The sequence below is a fragment of the Vigna angularis genome, chromosome 1 (genome assembly GCF_016808095.1).
Source record: "Vigna angularis cultivar LongXiaoDou No.4 chromosome 1, ASM1680809v1, whole genome shotgun sequence".
Classification (NCBI taxonomy): domain Eukaryota; kingdom Viridiplantae; phylum Streptophyta; class Magnoliopsida; order Fabales; family Fabaceae; genus Vigna; species Vigna angularis.
This window is the reverse complement of record NC_068970.1, coordinates 57,806,291-57,823,684: the sequence shown is the minus strand read 5'-3', so window position 1 is coordinate 57,823,684 and position 17,394 is coordinate 57,806,291. Positions and strand designations below refer to the sequence as shown.

General features: G+C 35.7%; 2 protein-coding genes across 2 annotated transcripts; both read right to left on the bottom strand.

The window, feature by feature from the left end:
- Positions 1-312: 312 nt before the first annotated feature.
- Positions 313-11,321, bottom strand: LOC108342131 (uncharacterized). The gene is made up of 14 exons (XM_017579848.2): positions 10,918-11,321; positions 10,752-10,818; positions 10,557-10,672; positions 10,243-10,309; positions 10,038-10,086; positions 9,831-9,916; positions 9,397-9,647; positions 9,248-9,303; positions 6,216-6,301; positions 3,426-3,518; positions 2,404-2,749; positions 1,701-2,230; positions 870-1,104; positions 313-792 (listed from the first exon to the last, which is right to left on the bottom strand). Exons 1-14 carry the CDS (start codon positions 11,178-11,180, stop codon positions 575-577), a joined length of 2,463 nt encoding a protein of 820 aa, XP_017435337.2. The 5' UTR covers positions 11,181-11,321; the 3' UTR covers positions 313-574.
- A 1,458-nt stretch (positions 11,322-12,779) lies between these two features.
- LOC108330633 (serine/threonine-protein kinase SAPK2) lies at positions 12,780-15,906 on the bottom strand. Its single transcript, XM_017565128.2, has 9 exons — positions 15,504-15,906; positions 15,347-15,421; positions 14,623-14,724; positions 14,205-14,258; positions 14,002-14,094; positions 13,825-13,917; positions 13,609-13,713; positions 13,390-13,488; positions 12,780-13,317 (listed from the first exon to the last, which is right to left on the bottom strand). The coding sequence occupies exons 1-9, from the start codon at positions 15,621-15,623 to the stop codon at positions 13,033-13,035; spliced, it is 1,026 nt and encodes a 341-aa protein (XP_017420617.1). The 5' UTR covers positions 15,624-15,906; the 3' UTR covers positions 12,780-13,032.
- Between the last annotated feature and the right edge of the window lie 1,488 nt (positions 15,907-17,394).

The following is a 17,394-nucleotide window of genomic DNA, read 5'->3' as shown; positions in this document are numbered from 1 at the left end:
TGCATGCATTTTCGACATGTTCTCCAAAACTATAAATGAAATAAACTTCATAATTAAAATTAATAACTTTATATAAATTACAATTCAATTTTTGGAGAACTCAACATAAAAGAACTTTTACAAAGTACATAAGTTATAGCTTATAGAAAAACATTTTATTTTTCTTCTATAAATATTTACGAAAAATTATTAAATAATTTTGAATTTTACCCGTAAGTATAAATTGCGTGAGTTCGTCTAAAATTGACCAGTTACATGATCGCGCAGGGAATAACATTTCAAAAGTTTAACACCCCAAGGCTCTAAACCGTATAGCCAAAAAGTTCGAAGAAACAATTTATGAAACCAAAACTACAGAATAATTCTATTGATACAAATATGGGCCGACGTCTATCTATCTTTGAAATAATGACGGGCTTAAATTAAAAAACAATAAATTTTCACTAACGTTTCATAGGTGAAGAACAAATCACCATTTCTGTAAGTGATAAATAACATAAATATTGGTTACAAGAGTGAAGAATATCTTTTAACCCAGCAGCTTTCACACCATCATTGTCATCATTTTACTGCTTTAATCTTGCACAGGTCGTATTTCTTCCTCATCATTAGAGGATTTGTGGACATGCCCAGAGGAACCATTTACATTGTCAAAACGTATTAAAAGCCTTTCAAGTAGTTCTTGGCAGTCCATTGCAGTAACCATCACAGACAACCTCGCTCTTCCTTTCCAGCATCCAATGGCTATCGTTGACTCATCCACTTGAAGAGACTCTACAGCAGTTGTGTTTCCTGCACAAAAAGGCCATATAAACAAATATGTCGATGCCAATGGGAATGAAACTTCTCTATGGCGTGGTGATACATACCTAAACTCAGAATTACCACACAGCAGCCAGGCAATAGGTTTGCTGCCTTTTCACCAAACTTGGCATCAGTAAAATCTTCAAATTTTACTTCTTTGTTCATCAGAAGATGCTTGAAGTCTGCGGGAGATGCATGCAGAATCTGTTTGGTTATGTATGGGAGAATAAGGGGCAATCCTTCAGATGATATCCGGAAAGCACATGGTGCAGAGCTACCTTCTCGTGCTGTTTGTCTTTCCTGTAACATGAAATCACTGGGTCATAAGAATTAATCAAAGCTCATTTATCACAATGACTTAGGACTGACCATTTTTATCACAAAATGGTCCAGATCGTGCCAATACAGTCCGCTTGGGACATTCTAGAATGATCCACAAGAAGAAATTAAGTTTGTAAAACAGTTCTACATGCATTATGTACTTATTATATCGAAATACATTTTTAGCATATGTGAAAATTAAATAAGCAGATGACTATAATTCAGATCAATAAATCAACATCACATGAACTTAGAAACCGACTCAACAAAACAAAACTAGAAAAGCCTAGGTACTGAAATCTCATTTCCCTCTTTTAACATCAAAATTAAAATAAAATACAATTGACTTTTACTAATCAAATTCTGACTAAATCTGTCTCCCAGGACTAGATTGATCTCCTATGCCCCAACGATTATCCACTTACCTATACTTTTGGATAGCTTCTAATAAAAAATATTTACATCAACATCAATTATTCATACAATTAGTAGCATGGAAGATAAATAAATCAATCACATAAAGTGAAAGTACGAACAAAAACAATATCTTTCAATTCAGAACAAAATATACTTACAAACATCTTCAGGCCAATTGAGGTTATTTTAAGTTGCTGCCCTACTTTGAAGTTCAACTCAAGAACATCCTTGACTGACTTCGAGATATAATAAATTCTTTTCACATGATTTGCATCACTATTTCTTGTAACAAGGTGACCATTGAATGGAAAACGCTCGTCAATTCCATAAAAATCCCTTATACTATTGATTATTATTTCATCTTTGAAAAAGACAACAGGGTCAACACCCCTCCATTTTCCTTGAATTTGTAGCTTTCTCTTTCCTGGAACCCTCTTCATCGTGTTTTGCACATTATCAGGCTCTAGATTTTCCTTAGTTTTTTGTTCTTCACATGCAACAGGATCATCTTCCATATCTTGGGTATTGGGTTCGTTGTCATCTGCATTTTCCTCTGAAACTGCTTTGAAGTCTTCTTCATGTGCATTTTCCGGTGAAGTTATCTGTTGTACTTGCGCATCATTAAGACTCTGGCTTGCTGGATCTACATATTGCTCATGAATTTTTACTTTTGGTTTTTCTGGAATTACTGAAAGAAAATAAACAGTTAAGAACCTGTTATGGCAAGCAAAGAAAGGTCTGTGACAATGAATATAGACAAGGAAGAAAGGTAAAACTTGGAATTATTAGAAACGAAAACTTATAAAAGAGTAGGAGACAGAGTCAAACAAATGTAATCATAAATCATAATAAGAATACTACCTGGCAAAGGAGAAACTTTTTGCAGAACAGCAATGAAGAAGGCTCCAGTATTCTGATCATGAGGCACTATCCTCATACAATGCTCTAGAGGGAAATCAGAAACTTCCTCAACAGATTCAGACATCACAGGATTCAGTACTGGTTGAACACCATCTCCGGCGTCTTCATTAATATCTCCAACGTTTTCATTAATACCATTAGTACCAACCTCTACGTTAACATTACAGCTACTATCCACAACATCACGATGTCCTCTTCCAGAAGGAAACATACTGGAAAGAATTACACTTCTACGGAACTTAGGAACACCATTATACGAGACAAACCAGGAGCCCTTGTCATATACCTGCATCTCCAAAAATCAAACACATTTAGAAAACCTTAAATGCATGCAGCTACAAACAAAATTAACCCCTTCCATATTTCAATCAGAGTCAGAACCAACAGCATTTATTTAGAATACATGTTCGAGTAGGATAAACTTCAAATTTTCGGTTTCAAAAGTTTAAAACTTGATTTTATACCATGGGTTTGATGGAGGGAATAACTTTACAGAACATCCAACAGATCAAAATCAAATAGAAGAAATTTGATTAGAAAGAAATCACTTTCAGTCATTTTCCAAACAACAAATCAGTAAAACAGCATTTCAAATCCATCAAAATTCAAATAGCAAGTAATGACATCTATAAATGATGAAGCAAACAATTTCAGCATGGCAGTTTGGAATGGGTATTAGAAGAGACAGCTGCTTGGCCACACCAAGTTCTTTTACCCACGGCTACCATAAGAAAGTAAACTACAATGGAACAGAGAAACATAAGCAAGCTAACCACCATATTGACAACTCACATAATTTTATAGGGCATTGTCTCCAGGAGAATCCACAAAAGATGAGATACGCACTAAAACTTTGGCATGTATAGGTATGGTACAAATTTCTTTCTTAAATTTACATGTTCTCTCCAAAACTCCAACTTCCTAAAAATAAATAAATGGTAAGTTAGTCACGACAAACACACCTTCCATTTCTTGAGACCTGGCCGACGAATAAGTTGTGGAAGCTCACTAGAAACATCAACAAGTTCAATAGAACCTCCACACCTCCGCAAAACCTGCAACATGACAAAAAGGGCGAAAGATAAAAAAGACTATGCAGAGCTTCAATTCATATTCTCACTCATTCTTTCTAAAAAAAAGCTTTGTTATGGAAAAAATTGTCCCTAAAAGTTTAGTACCTTTTCTATTAGTTAGAAACTAGAAAGAGTAGGATTTGAAAACGCTAAAAAGCATATTCTGGAGAAGTTCTCTCTTAAGAAGCTTATCAAAATGTGCCCAAAATGTTAGTAATCTTCACTGCAAGTTACAGGTACCCACATCAACTATGGGATTGCTCAATTACATGTCTGACATGTTTTCTCTTTAATTTTCAAAGAGCGTGGCTCGACACAGCTTACAACTATATACTTCGAAAAAGGGCAGAATGCTGTAATGACCTGTCCATTTCTCTTTTCAATTTTTGGAATCTTGACTTGATCCCAAAATCTTTTGGATGACATTGCTCACTTGTGAGATGATATAGCTAAAACAGCTCCTCAAAGATTTTCAATTTGAAGAAAGTTCCCAAATGCATGTGACAATCAAGCAACATTACACATTGCCTCTCATCCTCTTTCATGAGAGGACAAAACATATCGAGGTGAATTGTAATTTCATAAAAAAACTGGAATCTAGGGATATCACCACTAGATTTGTCAATTCTAGTTAACAATTGCCTTACATATTCACCAAGTCTCTAAAAGGATCAAGGATCAATCATATTTGCAGCAAATTGGGCACGTACAACTTATATGCTTCAACTTGAGAGGAAATGTTCATCATAAAAATAAGAAGCAGATCCTACATAATCAAGAATATCTAAATTATATATGTATTATTAGAAACATTTTTTATTTATTCCCGTATAACATCTTTATTACTAGAGGATATCAGATGTCCTCTATTATTGTATTGATTCCATTTTTTCTCAATATAAATAAAGTATTTGTGTTATCTCGGAAACACATGTCTCTCTCTTTCCTATAGTTTAAGAGTGATATTAGAGTCTTTTTAAGAGTTTGTTTCTCTCACTTTGGTTCTAATCTTGAAGAATCTTTTCTAGTAGGGAATCTACAATGGCACCTATCCTTCTTCCTCCCATTGAAGGTGGTGTGTTTCTCCTCCATCTCAAATCTCCTTAACATTTTCAGTTTTAACCCTTGCATTTCCTTATCTCACTTGATGATTTGTGATCTTCATGGTACTTCTAAGAGCTCCTTTTGAGTTTTGCGGTTGAAAGACACTTGAAATTTCATAGATCCTTTCAATCCTCCTAAGGATAACATAGATCAAACTTTAGAGTGTTCCTTGCTTTGAAACATTTACTTGAATAGGAATTAGAACTGATGTGAAAACAACCTTTTCCCATAGTGGTTTGCAGTAAAGGAATTTTACCCAACAACTAGAAGGGTTCCTCATACTGAAAAAACAAGACCATGTATGTTTGTTAAGAAGTCATTGTATGGGTTGAACTAGTCATTCAAACAATGATATAAACAATTCAATTCATAGAAAATTGTATTTATCATAAAAATTTGTTTGACAACTCCTTTACTTGGTTCCTTTTGTTGTTAATATGTTAATCGCACATAAACATTAAATTCAGATCAACAAGGTGATGGCACAATTGAGTGATGAATTTGAAACGAAGAATTTAGATCCAACAGAAGAATTCTTACTATGGAGATAATGTGAGATTGAAAAACTCAGGACATGTTCATATAAAAAATATTACGTTGAGAAAAAGAAAGAATTGGAATACAAAGCCAAATGATACTCTGGCTACATACTTTAAGTTAACAACAAAAATGTCACCATAAATAAAGGAGGACTTCATGTCACAAGTATCTTACTCTAATCCAACCATAAGACTAATGAATGTCATGATTCGTACTAAATCAAATTTTGCATACGCAATGAGTGTTGTTAGTCAACTCATGACTAATCTAGGGAAGGCGCATCAACAAGTAGTGAAGTGGATTCTCATACAATTAAGAGGTCCAAATATCATAGGTCTAGTGTTTGTCAGGGAATGAAGTTATTGATCACGTTAGTAGAGTTTGCCACTTAGTTATGCTAATGATCTTTCAGTGGAAGTGGTCTTTGAATGGTTATTTGAGACAATTGAAAGTAGTACTAACATTTGGCATCCGACCTTGCAATTTATTGTAGCCTTGAAAGACTGTGGAAACAAAGTAAATATAATTGCTATAAAAGTAGTAAAAGAAATTCTGTAACTTAGAAGTCTAGTTGGTGATATTGGTGTAAGTCAAGAGGACTTTATTGTGCTTTTTTATGACAATTAGAGTGCAATTTAGTTAATCAATAACTAGATGATGTTTTGGTAGCAAAAGAACCCCATAATAATCTAGAGGACGTGAATACAAAAGTTCTTCCATCAACTTTGTTCAAATATGGACTTAATTGACATTACAAGTGCTTGTTGACACTAGAATAAAAACAACCATGTTACTCAATGAGGAATAGGATGCCTTCGATGTAGAGAGGACAAGAAACAAGAAAAGGTAGAAAAGAACTGTTTGGGCCATATTCCGCTGTTTGGGCAAATTTTGCATGTCTATATTCAAGTCATTTTTCTGAAAGCAAGTATCTAAGTCAATTTTGCTGATCTTAATATATATCAAAGTAATTTTATAAGTAAACATAAGAACTAGCACATATTATCTAAGTAAAGAGCATTCAAGGTATATTACCTCAGCAACCACAGCTTCATTCTCAATAGGATTCATTGAGCAAGTTGAATAAACCATTCTTCCACCAATTTTGAGTAAAGATATACCTGAGAATATGAATATTCTGTTGAGATTTACAAAATCATCCTAAACAAACATCAGTATTGTTAGAATTATTGGTTAGTGTGTGTGAGCTGTGTATGAGTGTGCATGAGTTGTGTGTGAGTTGGAAAGGAGTGTGGTTAGTTAGAGTTATTTTCCTATAAATGTAAGCTTAAGGTTAGAGAGGAATTAAGTCCTCAATTAATAAAAACTCTTCCTTCCTCAAATATCAACATGGTATCAGAGCAGGTTCTCTGATCCTTCTCTGTGATCTTTGCTGTCTGTCGGCGGTCGGCCACCATGGCCGCCGGCAGCCCCTACAGTTTCAGTTGGTAGCCCCTCATATTTCAGTGGGCATTTCTCTTCTTCTTAAATCTGTGCCACAGTCGGCACCAATCTAGACCCAGTCAGCCACTGCTGTCGCCGCCTCTTTCCGCAGCCGTCGCTGCTAACTCCGTCACCGCCGGCCGCCGCTGCCGTCGTCGCCACCGCCGGCCACCGTCACAGTTTCGACGGGTGACCTGCGGATCTGGACCGTCTCTTCGAGCGACGACCAACCACGCCGGTTTCGAGAGCCAGTTCTCAGTCACGCGCCGCCACGCAGCGCTTCTTTCCGGCCAGTTCGTCGCCGGCCGCCGGCCACCGTCACCGTTCTGACTGGCGACCACTGGATCTGGTTCGCCTCTTCCCGCGACGGCCAACCCCAGCGGTGCCGGCATCTGATTCTTCCACACGCTCCGCCACGCGCCGCTTCTTCGTACGCTGCGAACAGGCGCGTACAGCTCACACGCCGCCCTCTTCTCGCCGGAAAGTTACCGCGACACCTCCATAGCCGTCGCCGGAGTTTCCTCTCTCTGTTCTGACCCTCCATAGCTTCCATCTTCTTTGGTCTTCACAGAATCTCCATCTCCTCTTTCTGGATCAAGGCCGTGAGCTTCTTTATTCTTGGCAGTGTTGGACGAAGCTCCTAAAGAGGAAGATTCCTCCACAAAAATAGGTGTGCCCCTCTCATTGGGCGTATTGCTGCCTCCCACTAATTGACAAAGTACTCTTCTTTAATGTACATGTCCTACGTGGCAGCTGGATTGTTCAAAGGACCCTGCTGGTCATTACCATTTTTTACCGTGTGGCAGCCACTTTCTTTCTCAAAATTAAAAATCACACATTTCTCCGTAATGCTATTGCTGCCCACATGGAAAATACTGCTGCCAGCCTTCCTTGCTGCTCCAAGGCCGTGACCATGTGCTTCCAGCATCTGCCTGAATCCAAGCTGAACCGTTAAAGTGAGCTGCTGCCAACCGTGAAGTGCTGGACCTCCCTCTCTTTGTTTGTTCAGACTTTCCAGAGGAGTCATTGCTGCCATCTTCGTCTGTCTTCGTCTCCGCCGTTGACTGTCCAGGCACTATTTTCCGCTGTTCGGCGCCGTTTGTCACTGTCCGACGCCGTGTGCCGCTGTCCGGCACCGTTTGCTGCTGTCAGGCGTCGTTTGCCGCTGTCCAGGCGCCGGTTGCCGCTGTCCAGGCGCCGGTTGCCGCTGTCCAGGCGCCGGTTGCCGCTGTCCAGGCGTCGTTTTTTCCTTGTTGTAACAGCTCATGTGAGCTCATGTGGAGTTGTTCTTTGAGACCGTCCGCTGAATTGAATCTTCCGAAGTTATGGGTTTCAGATTTGTCCAAACCCTCGTACGGATCGGTTCTCACCCATTCCTCCACCTTCACGTTCATGTTGTTCAGTCGTGAGGGGGAGTATGCTTCCGTCCCTGTAAGTCCCCATCACCTCAGTCAGTGATGGCATGCAGGCCCCATCAGTCAGTGCTAGATGGTCGTCCCTGTAAGTCCCCATCACCTCAGTTAGTGATGGCATGCAGGCCCCATCAGTCAGTGCTAGATGGCCGTCCCTGTAAGTCCCCATCATCTCGTCAGTTAGTGATGGCAGTCCCTGTAGTTTTGTTGCTTCCAGCCACTACAGGCCCCATCAGAAAGTGATGACAATTTAGAGAGATTGATAGAGGGACATGAGCCTTTGAAACTCGGAAGTATGTGTCAGGAGAAAAAAGAAATTGGTTTCAGCATATATTATCCATTTCATTGCTGAATTGTTAAAAGAGGCTTATGTGGCAGTTATTTGTGTGGCTTATTTGGTAGTTGTTTGCATTTGGGTTTGACAGTTATTATTTCGTTTGTGTTCCGGTTATGAAGGTGGATTATATTCAATGTAGTTGTTATTTTCTTAGAGTACTTCTCTCGAGGGAACACCTTGCTGAGTGCCCACAAATCTGATCATCAAAACCAGATTTTCTGAAATACAAAATCTATTGTGTTTCTAAATTCTTGAGTTCAACAGTGTCTCGTTTCTCTTCAGAAATTACTAGTCTGATCCCTAAGGCCCAACATAGGGCGTTCACTTCCTAAGACAAAGCATATGACAATCATTTTAAAAGTAAACTAAACCTATAAGCACAAAATTTCACTCAATGATACTGGTCAAATATTTTAAAAATATGTATGGAGTAGTTCAACCCAGAATGAACAAGTTGTAACCCAAACTAGTTGACAGTTGCCCAAGCTAGATAAATCTAGGTGAGTTCAATCTATAATCATCTGCTAGTTAACAAAACTTTAACAAGCATATCATAGACTTAAGTGATCTTATTATCAATTTGTTTTATGATGGTAACAAAATTTTCAGGGTGAAGGGAGGCTATCCTAAATCCATTGCAAGGACGGACTGCCAACTATAGCAGAGATAGGTAGCGATTAGAGAAATACTATAATGCCTAAAGCAAGTGTCTTCGAGAAAATGGTCAATGTGAGACAACCCCTCTTGGTTATCAATAACTTTCTCGCTGAAAAGGTAAAATGAGAATGATGACTGCACAATACAAGGAAACAAAAATGTAAGACTAATGATGGCAAGCACCAAACAGCAAATTTGAGAAAAGAATTCAAAAGCACCTCGCATAGCAATTAAAACTTGTAGGCTGTGAAGACCATGTCCCATCCCTGTGTTCCTGCAGAAAGGTAAAATAAATTGTAGAAAATAATTTAGTGATTGAAAAGAAAATGAAGTGGAGCTAGAGTCCACAGAAAGAAATAAAAACTACCATTTTCTCCAGAGATCAGGTGCCTTGCGAAGGGTACCATCTCCACTGCATGGGACATCACAAAGAACACGATCAAATAATAGTTGGCCAATATTGTGATCTAACTCGATCTTTTCATAATTTCTGTTTAATCGGCATCCAGGGAAGTTTTGTGCTTCATGATTTGTAACAATCAGATTGGCTGTGCACATTCTTTTTGTTTGGTGGATGAGAAGATTGCATCTTTGGACATCAAGATCATTTGCTGTAACCTAATTATAAAGTAATAAAAAACACAATAAAAGTATTGCATATGTAGTTGCCCAATCATTACAGGTCAGATTTAAATAACTTTGTAGTCCAGAAACTCAAATTGCTGCTAAACACTACGTGATAAAAACAATGAATAAGGGCAGAGAAACAGAAGCAACGTTTTGTAATTAAATGATACAAACCATTCCATCAGGCAGTGATCCTGATTTACTTGATTGGTGTATAATCTCAAGCAATTGGAATGTTTTTGAACCTGGTGCAGCACACACTGAAAAGGGAAGGGAAGATTAAACAATAAGAAACACTGAAATTTGAATTCCAGATTAAACAATATAAAAAATGGGTAGGTAAAACAACAAAAAATATTTTATGCACTAGAAGTTGCTTACTATCAAGCACAAAATGATCTGAATGCACATCCAAGAAGAGAGGAGGAACCTAAGTTTCCAACAACCATTAGACTGACATTAGTTAAACTCTTGAAAGGTTAGAACAATGGTAATCTTCAGGTACTAAAGCATTCAAAATTCTGAAAATAAAATAAAATTATTCTGTATGATCATTAAGATTGGAAGAGTATATAAAGAGACCCACCATACTGACAGCTTCCTGTCTTGTGATATTTCCAATCTCGTTTTCTAGCTTTAAAAATTCATGGAACCTGCAAGAATCAACATAATCAGAGCAGCAATAGACATAAAATTTCAATTTATTGGTTGGCTTGGCAGTAGCATTTTCATGTATTTTGATAATACAAGAAGAAGAATGCCCAATCATTTCCTCAAGAGTAACAAGACCAACTATGTTACATATTTGTTAATTTTAGAATGTGTATTGATTGGTCCCTAAACACTTCCCTAGAGGAAAAAAAAGCATGTAACTTATAGAACATCAGAAATTGCATTCACCTCTCAAGCGTTTGATTCTTCCTAAGCTGCATCCTAGAAAAATTTGAATGCCAAGCAAAATTCCCAGGATACCACAGCAACGGCCGAATAGCCTCAGTCTCACCCCCTTCACCAACCTACAGGGAACAATCCACAAAAAAACAATAAACACTAAAACTTAAAAAAGAACGAGAAAAACTGTATGAGGTAACATACCTCGTCGCGAAGAGAATGCACGAAATCATTCTCCAGTTGAGAACGAATGTCGTCGGAAAACTGGCTACTGCAATCGCGAAAGAGAACAGCATCTGAATGAGAAAGAGAATACAAAAGAAAGAACATAGTCGAATATGAGAGTTTGAAATTGTTAGTGTTGGTTTACCTAGAGTTGATTCTGAAGGTTGCAGGCAATGGAGTTCGGAGAACAGCAACGAATTGCTCCCACTGTTGCGGTTCGACTATTCCCTGCTCTTTGTAGTAGAAATCGAAAGCGGCGTTCTCGGTGGCGAAAGGAGTCCATGAAGGATTGTTTTCTGTTGAAGAAGGATCAGGATCAGATTTGGAACGCTTCCACACGTTCTCTCTGCTCTGGCGGAAATGCTTTCTTTGAGTGCGGGACCTGCCTCCTCTCCCACCACCCCCCATGGTTGTCGTCTCCGCTTGCTTCTGCTTCGCCGGGCGGTTACGCCGTTCAGTTTTTTGTAGGGTTTTGGCAAATCCTGCGGTTAACACTTATTGGGCTTTGTATCTTAACGCTTGACCCAAATGCACTTAACCGTCCCCAACTTCTTTATTTCCAAGTTCCTTCCCATACTGAACTTTCTTTTTTTTTTTCTTTTTTCAAAAATGAGGATTTAACGTCATAAAATGGGAATGACATTAGATAATATTTTTAGTAAAAATATCTCAATTAATTGAAATTATTGTTACAAAATAATTAATGAATCGTTCAACTACACGAGTCTTGTAGAATAGGAATAGAGGAGTAATATATAAAATATAAATAATTTTTATAATTTTATTTTAAATAATTTTTATAGGTAGTTTTCATAGTTAAAAAAAGTGGTTAAGTTTATAAGCTATCAAATTGAAAAAAAAAAGTAAAATTTAAAAAATAATAAAGTTAACAAAATAATTATTTTAAATTTGAAAAACTTTAATTTAAAAGATAAATTTGGAAAACAAATGAAGATATCAAAAAGATAAATCTCTATATATAATATAAACTTAGAATATTTGACAAAATAATATAAAATTTATTCGTATTTTTCATGAATTTTAATTAGAATGAAAAACATCAAATCTATATTGTTATTCATATCAATAAACAATTTTATTTCTCTTCTTAGAAATAGCGTTTAAACATCTCTATAAAATAATTTTCACCTCTCTTAATATCTCATTTCATTTCCAATACTTCCTCCTAAACACATTTCACCTCCAATACTTCCCACTAAGAAACACACACGATATTAATTTTTCATTTATTTTGTGTTAAATAAATTACAATTAAAAAATAAAGTTATATTTATTAATAATAAAGATATATTTTCAAATAAGGTGAGACATCTCATTGTAACACTCAAAAGTTCATAAATTATTTCTTATCATATGAAAGTTTATTACAAAATAATAAAAGAATATAAAATATGGACATGGAGAACCATATTAAACTCATGATAAAAATAAATAGAAATATATAACCCTAAAATAAACATATATTTAAAAACAGAGTGGCTTAACAAAATTAATTACCGTTCATTAATGCACCCGACGAAAAATATAGGATCCCTTCATTTTTGTTAAGTTTATCCCAAGATTCTCAGTATTTACAAATCATAGTAAACTTCGACTAATTTAAATCGATTGAACCTAAAGGCATAGAACTTTTTTACCATTTATTTTTTATTCACAAACTTTACTAAAAAATAAAACAATTTCAAGGCACTTTAAAAATATTTAGTAAATATAAAGTCAAAAGGTAAATATACGTTAAATAAAAGAATAAAGTTAACAGTCCCATCCTTCTTGAACAGATAAAGTTAACCTGAATTAATATACGTTAAATAAAAAAATGAAGAAAAATATAATATTTTAATTTTTGAGGTTCGCGAAGAGCATGATGCATCAGCATCGCTCGGAGCTTTTAACGGATGCCGATACAGTGACAGCGATAGATCACTTAATATTCAAACGTGAATTTGCATTCGACGATTATAATAATTGAAAAGAAGAGACATCGCATTCGAAAATTATTTTTTATACATAAAGAGAGAAAGTGAATATAACATATCTTAGAGTGTGATTATTTTGGCCAAGTGCGAAAACACTAAAGCAAGAAGAAGACAAGCTAACTTCCAATGAAAGGAAAATCAAAAACCATGGTAGAGAGGTTTTGTTTGATTCCCTATCCATCTCGTTGATGAACATCTTATCTTAAACTGCTTTTCAGGGAGAATTGGTGTGCAGAGTGCAACAACATTGCAGGCATCATTGTTCACAAGGCACAGACAAAATCACCGCTTGTCTCAATATCATCGATGTCAGCATCTGCATCGATGTCATCAAGGTCCATGCTGCCCCCAACAAATTGCTCACCAACTCTTGGGCCCTCACCCGGTTTTCTAGCCTCTTGAATTATGGACAGTATTTCTTCAATGCTTTGAGTCTCACACGATTCCTTCATGTCATTTTGCAACACTCCTTCTCCCTCCTCCATAAATTCTACTGGTAAGTTCTTCAGGAACCAAGGGTGCATTTTTATCTCTGGTATGGTAATTCTCTGCTTCAAACGATGAAACCATAGTTAGGATACTCAAATATATATGCTATTAACACATTCAACTGATGGTACCTTTTCTGGGTTGGCCACAAATATTCGAGACAGAAGGTGTCTACACTCTTTACTGATACGTACATAGTCTGGAATAGAATAGTGGACGCTAAGAATTCTCTGTCAAAATTATCCAAACTGAATTAATAAATTGTGTGATTAATTAGTGATAATCAGTGACATTTAGTGTGTACACTTGGACAAATAAAGGTAACTCCTATTATTATTGGTCCAACAAACCTGAAGTGTTTTTCTGAAGTTTCTTGGGTCTTCTGGGTCTTCAAAAGGATATGCACCAACCAACATCACATATAAGGTCACCCCACAAGACCAAACATCTGCAACCTAATCATTCTCGAGGATAAGAACATACCAGTGGCCAAAAAATTAGTTCCAAATGAGTGAATACACGATTACATGATTGGAAAGGGAAATTTAGATGTAAAGTTAAGTTACCTTCCCATCATATTCTTTTCTTGACAAAACCTCTGGTGCAATATAGGCAGGGGTTCCTACAGTAGATTTTGGCTGGGAGTGCAGAACTGATGACTGAAAAAAGATAAGGAACAACATTGAGTAATGAACCAGACTCTCAAATATTGAATGAAATTTAAGTTATGAGTTATTTATTGCCTTTGAGTAACCAAAGTCGCAGATTTTAAGTCGTGGTGCTGAGCTTCCATCTAGAAGTGTGTTTTCCAGCTTAAGATCCCTATGGCAAATTTCCTGCAACAAAATTACTTCTTCAATTCAGCTGATGAAAGTAACCAGACTGAATTTGAAACAGTCGTTGAGAAATAAACCATTCAGATCCAGATTGGACAAGAAAATGTTACCATTGAATGGCAATAGCTGACTCCAGAAATCAATTGCTGAAAGAAATATCTTGCCTGTGCAAAGAAAAGGAGAAATTAAGACAGCATTTTATTCTCTTTAAAAGTATCTAGCATTCGAAATACTGTGCATAAAATAAGATAAAAGGAACAAAGTCAAGTAATTAGATAATAACAGTGTGTTAAATGCAAAAATCGAAACTGTATGAGTAAAATATGTTAATTATCAAAAGCAGCTAACATGCCATCAACTTGCCATTGGAAAGTTCATGCACTAGAATTATATGTATTTGTTTAAAGAAGAAACAGTACTCCTATTTTGTTTCATGCAGAGTGTACAGTTGATACAATCTTAGTTTATTACTGTTTTGGAATCTAAAAAATTAAGTAATACAATGGCCATGTTGGACAAAAGCACTACCTCGTCCTCACTGAATCTCCCAGCACTGCATATTCTTTCAAACAGTTCTCCCCCGGAAGCATATTCCATGACTATTGCAAGATGAGTTGGAGTAAGTAACACCTGCATTGAATTTCCATTTGATGTCTCAAACCAGAGTGAAAGGCAAGAAACAATTGTTACAGACAAAAAATGGTCTCATAATAAAGTAATAACAATGTATATAAACGATGGATGGCAAAATGAAAACAAATATACGGAGAAGAAAGAACATGACTTTTACCTCTTGCAATTGAAAAGGAGCAATGACTGTTTCTCTTCTCCAGATATTTAGTTTTACTTGTATGCATTACTTTTGTAAGAAAAAAATGATCTTTACAAATCAAATTGAAAAGATTTGTTGATTAGTTCCTTAAAAGATTCCGGAATAAGCAAAATCAGAAATAAATGAGAATGAATATTGAGATGCCTGAGGGAACTGTATATATGGTAGAGAATAAAGCTGAATTACGAAGGACAATGAAAGAAAACATGCTCCCATAATTGGCCTGGAATATTTGTTCCATTCTGGGACAAAACTGAATTCAGGAGCATATAGCACTGGATGCATATTCATTTTCGCAAAAGTTGGTAAGAAGTAGCTAAAGAAAGCAAAGGATTTGGTTTTGGAGAAAGGATATAGAATAACTGCACTAAAAGCTTTGATATTATACTCATTGAAACCAAAAAGTCTGGAATTTGGTACCTCTTTGAATCTAATGATATTGGGGTGCTTCAAAGCTCTGTGATTTATAATCTCTCTTTGCACGTGCTCATCAATCTGCAGAACCCAATAGAAAAACAAAATATGAAAGCAGAAAAGAAGATTGGTAGGGAGAGAAATGATGTTGGAAAAAAAGAACCTTGAAGCCTCTCTCAATGAACTTGACAGCGTATAATTCAGCAGTCCATTTTTCCTTGACGAGCTTTGCGACACCAAAGTTCCCTGACCCAATATCTTTGATTATCTCATACCGTTCCATGGTTAAGCAAGTTTGAAACTTGAATTGAAGTGTGTGTAAGTATCAGCAACAGGGAATTGTGTTAAATGAGATGTGAGCTAGCCAGAGAATTGGCCAATCTCTCTATGTTGCTTTTCTTATTGGACTTGTACTACTAGTTTGCGTGTAGCATCGCATCTTTTTCAAGGCCTCCAAATTCCAATGCGCAAAAGCTTGCAATAAAAGATGATTGGGTTCTGGGTTTTGATGCCTTTGTTGCAATTTACAATTGGACTGTCACTATGCCCTCAGACACAGGACTTTTGTATGTCAGAAATTTATATTTAGTTTAGGTAGGTATAATTTATGAGGGATGACATAACATATTTTTCTTCATAACCACAATCTTTATAAAAAAAACTATTTTATACTGTATTTTCAAAATTAGTTTTTTTTTTAACAATTACAGAATGTTGCCAATAATAATTATTTATATATCATTATGTCTTATTTTACGTCATTGAACTCATATTTTATATGTAAAAATATTATATTCTCATTCTCCTCCTCCTCTTTACCATGATTACACACTTTAAAATTGTCTCACATATTAAAAATTACAATACATGTATAACGTATTAAAATAATTTCACTCCTCTGATAAATAAATTAGTTTGACTTATAAGAAAAAAAAAAGGTACAATTTCATATACATTAGAGAAAAATTACTTTATTGAGATATGACGACGTCAAAGCTTAAAACTAAAAGTGTTTAACAAATAAGGGAATTCGTAAAAGTTTTACGCATAATAAGACTTACACATTTAATATATATATATATATATATATATATATATATATATATATATATATATATATATATATATATATATATATATATATATGGGTTACATCAAGCTTGTTTGAGACGAGGAGGAAAAGGTGACGAAGGAAAGAAAAACTGAAATTTTAAATTTGAAGCGAAAGAAAAGTTGAAAAAGAAATATTTAGTATATATTTTTTCTTCTTTTTTCTTCATAAAATAAAAAAAAAGAAATGTCGTTACCTTTTTTCTCCTTATCAAACATACTTTTGGAAAGAAAAAAAGTATAGATATAATATATAATTGAGAAAAAATAAATAAAAATGGTAAGAATGTATGTAGTTTTACATTAAATTGTTTTTAATCATATAGTTTCATGAATTTAATTTATGGATTTTGATGATGATTACTCTCTTTACTAAATTTTACTTAAATAACAACGTGCGAGCTGAACAGTGTATACATGAAAAATCCCAGAGTTGTTTTTCTTGGGTACACATAAAAAAGATTAAAAAGAAGAAGAGAAATAATTAAATATGAAAAAAGAATTAGTATATATAGGAATAATATAAGAAGATGGAAAGTGACACATGGCAGGAAGTAATTGGTTTGAAGTGGTAGGAAGGTTTTGATCCGAGAAGCAGTGAATTGTTCCAAGACCAAACGTCGGGTAAGGACAACGATGCGTACTCGCCCTTCCGTTGGCGTGGTGAACAGAGAAGGGGAGTCAATGAGGGTTGACTATTTTGAGCGTGAGAAAGGCGAGTAGAGAAGTTTGGTAGTCGGGGAGGGTGGTTATGAGTGTGCAATTAAGAGAAGAAAGAGGCGAATGAATGGGATAGAAGTTACGACTTACGAGGTGGAGGAGCATGGACAGGTCAGGTCAGAGCCATGCCTTGCTTACACAAATTTGGAGAAAGGCTTATCTGACACCTCATCACAACTTCAAATATCACATTTAGGACTATTTAATTATTTTTTATATGAATA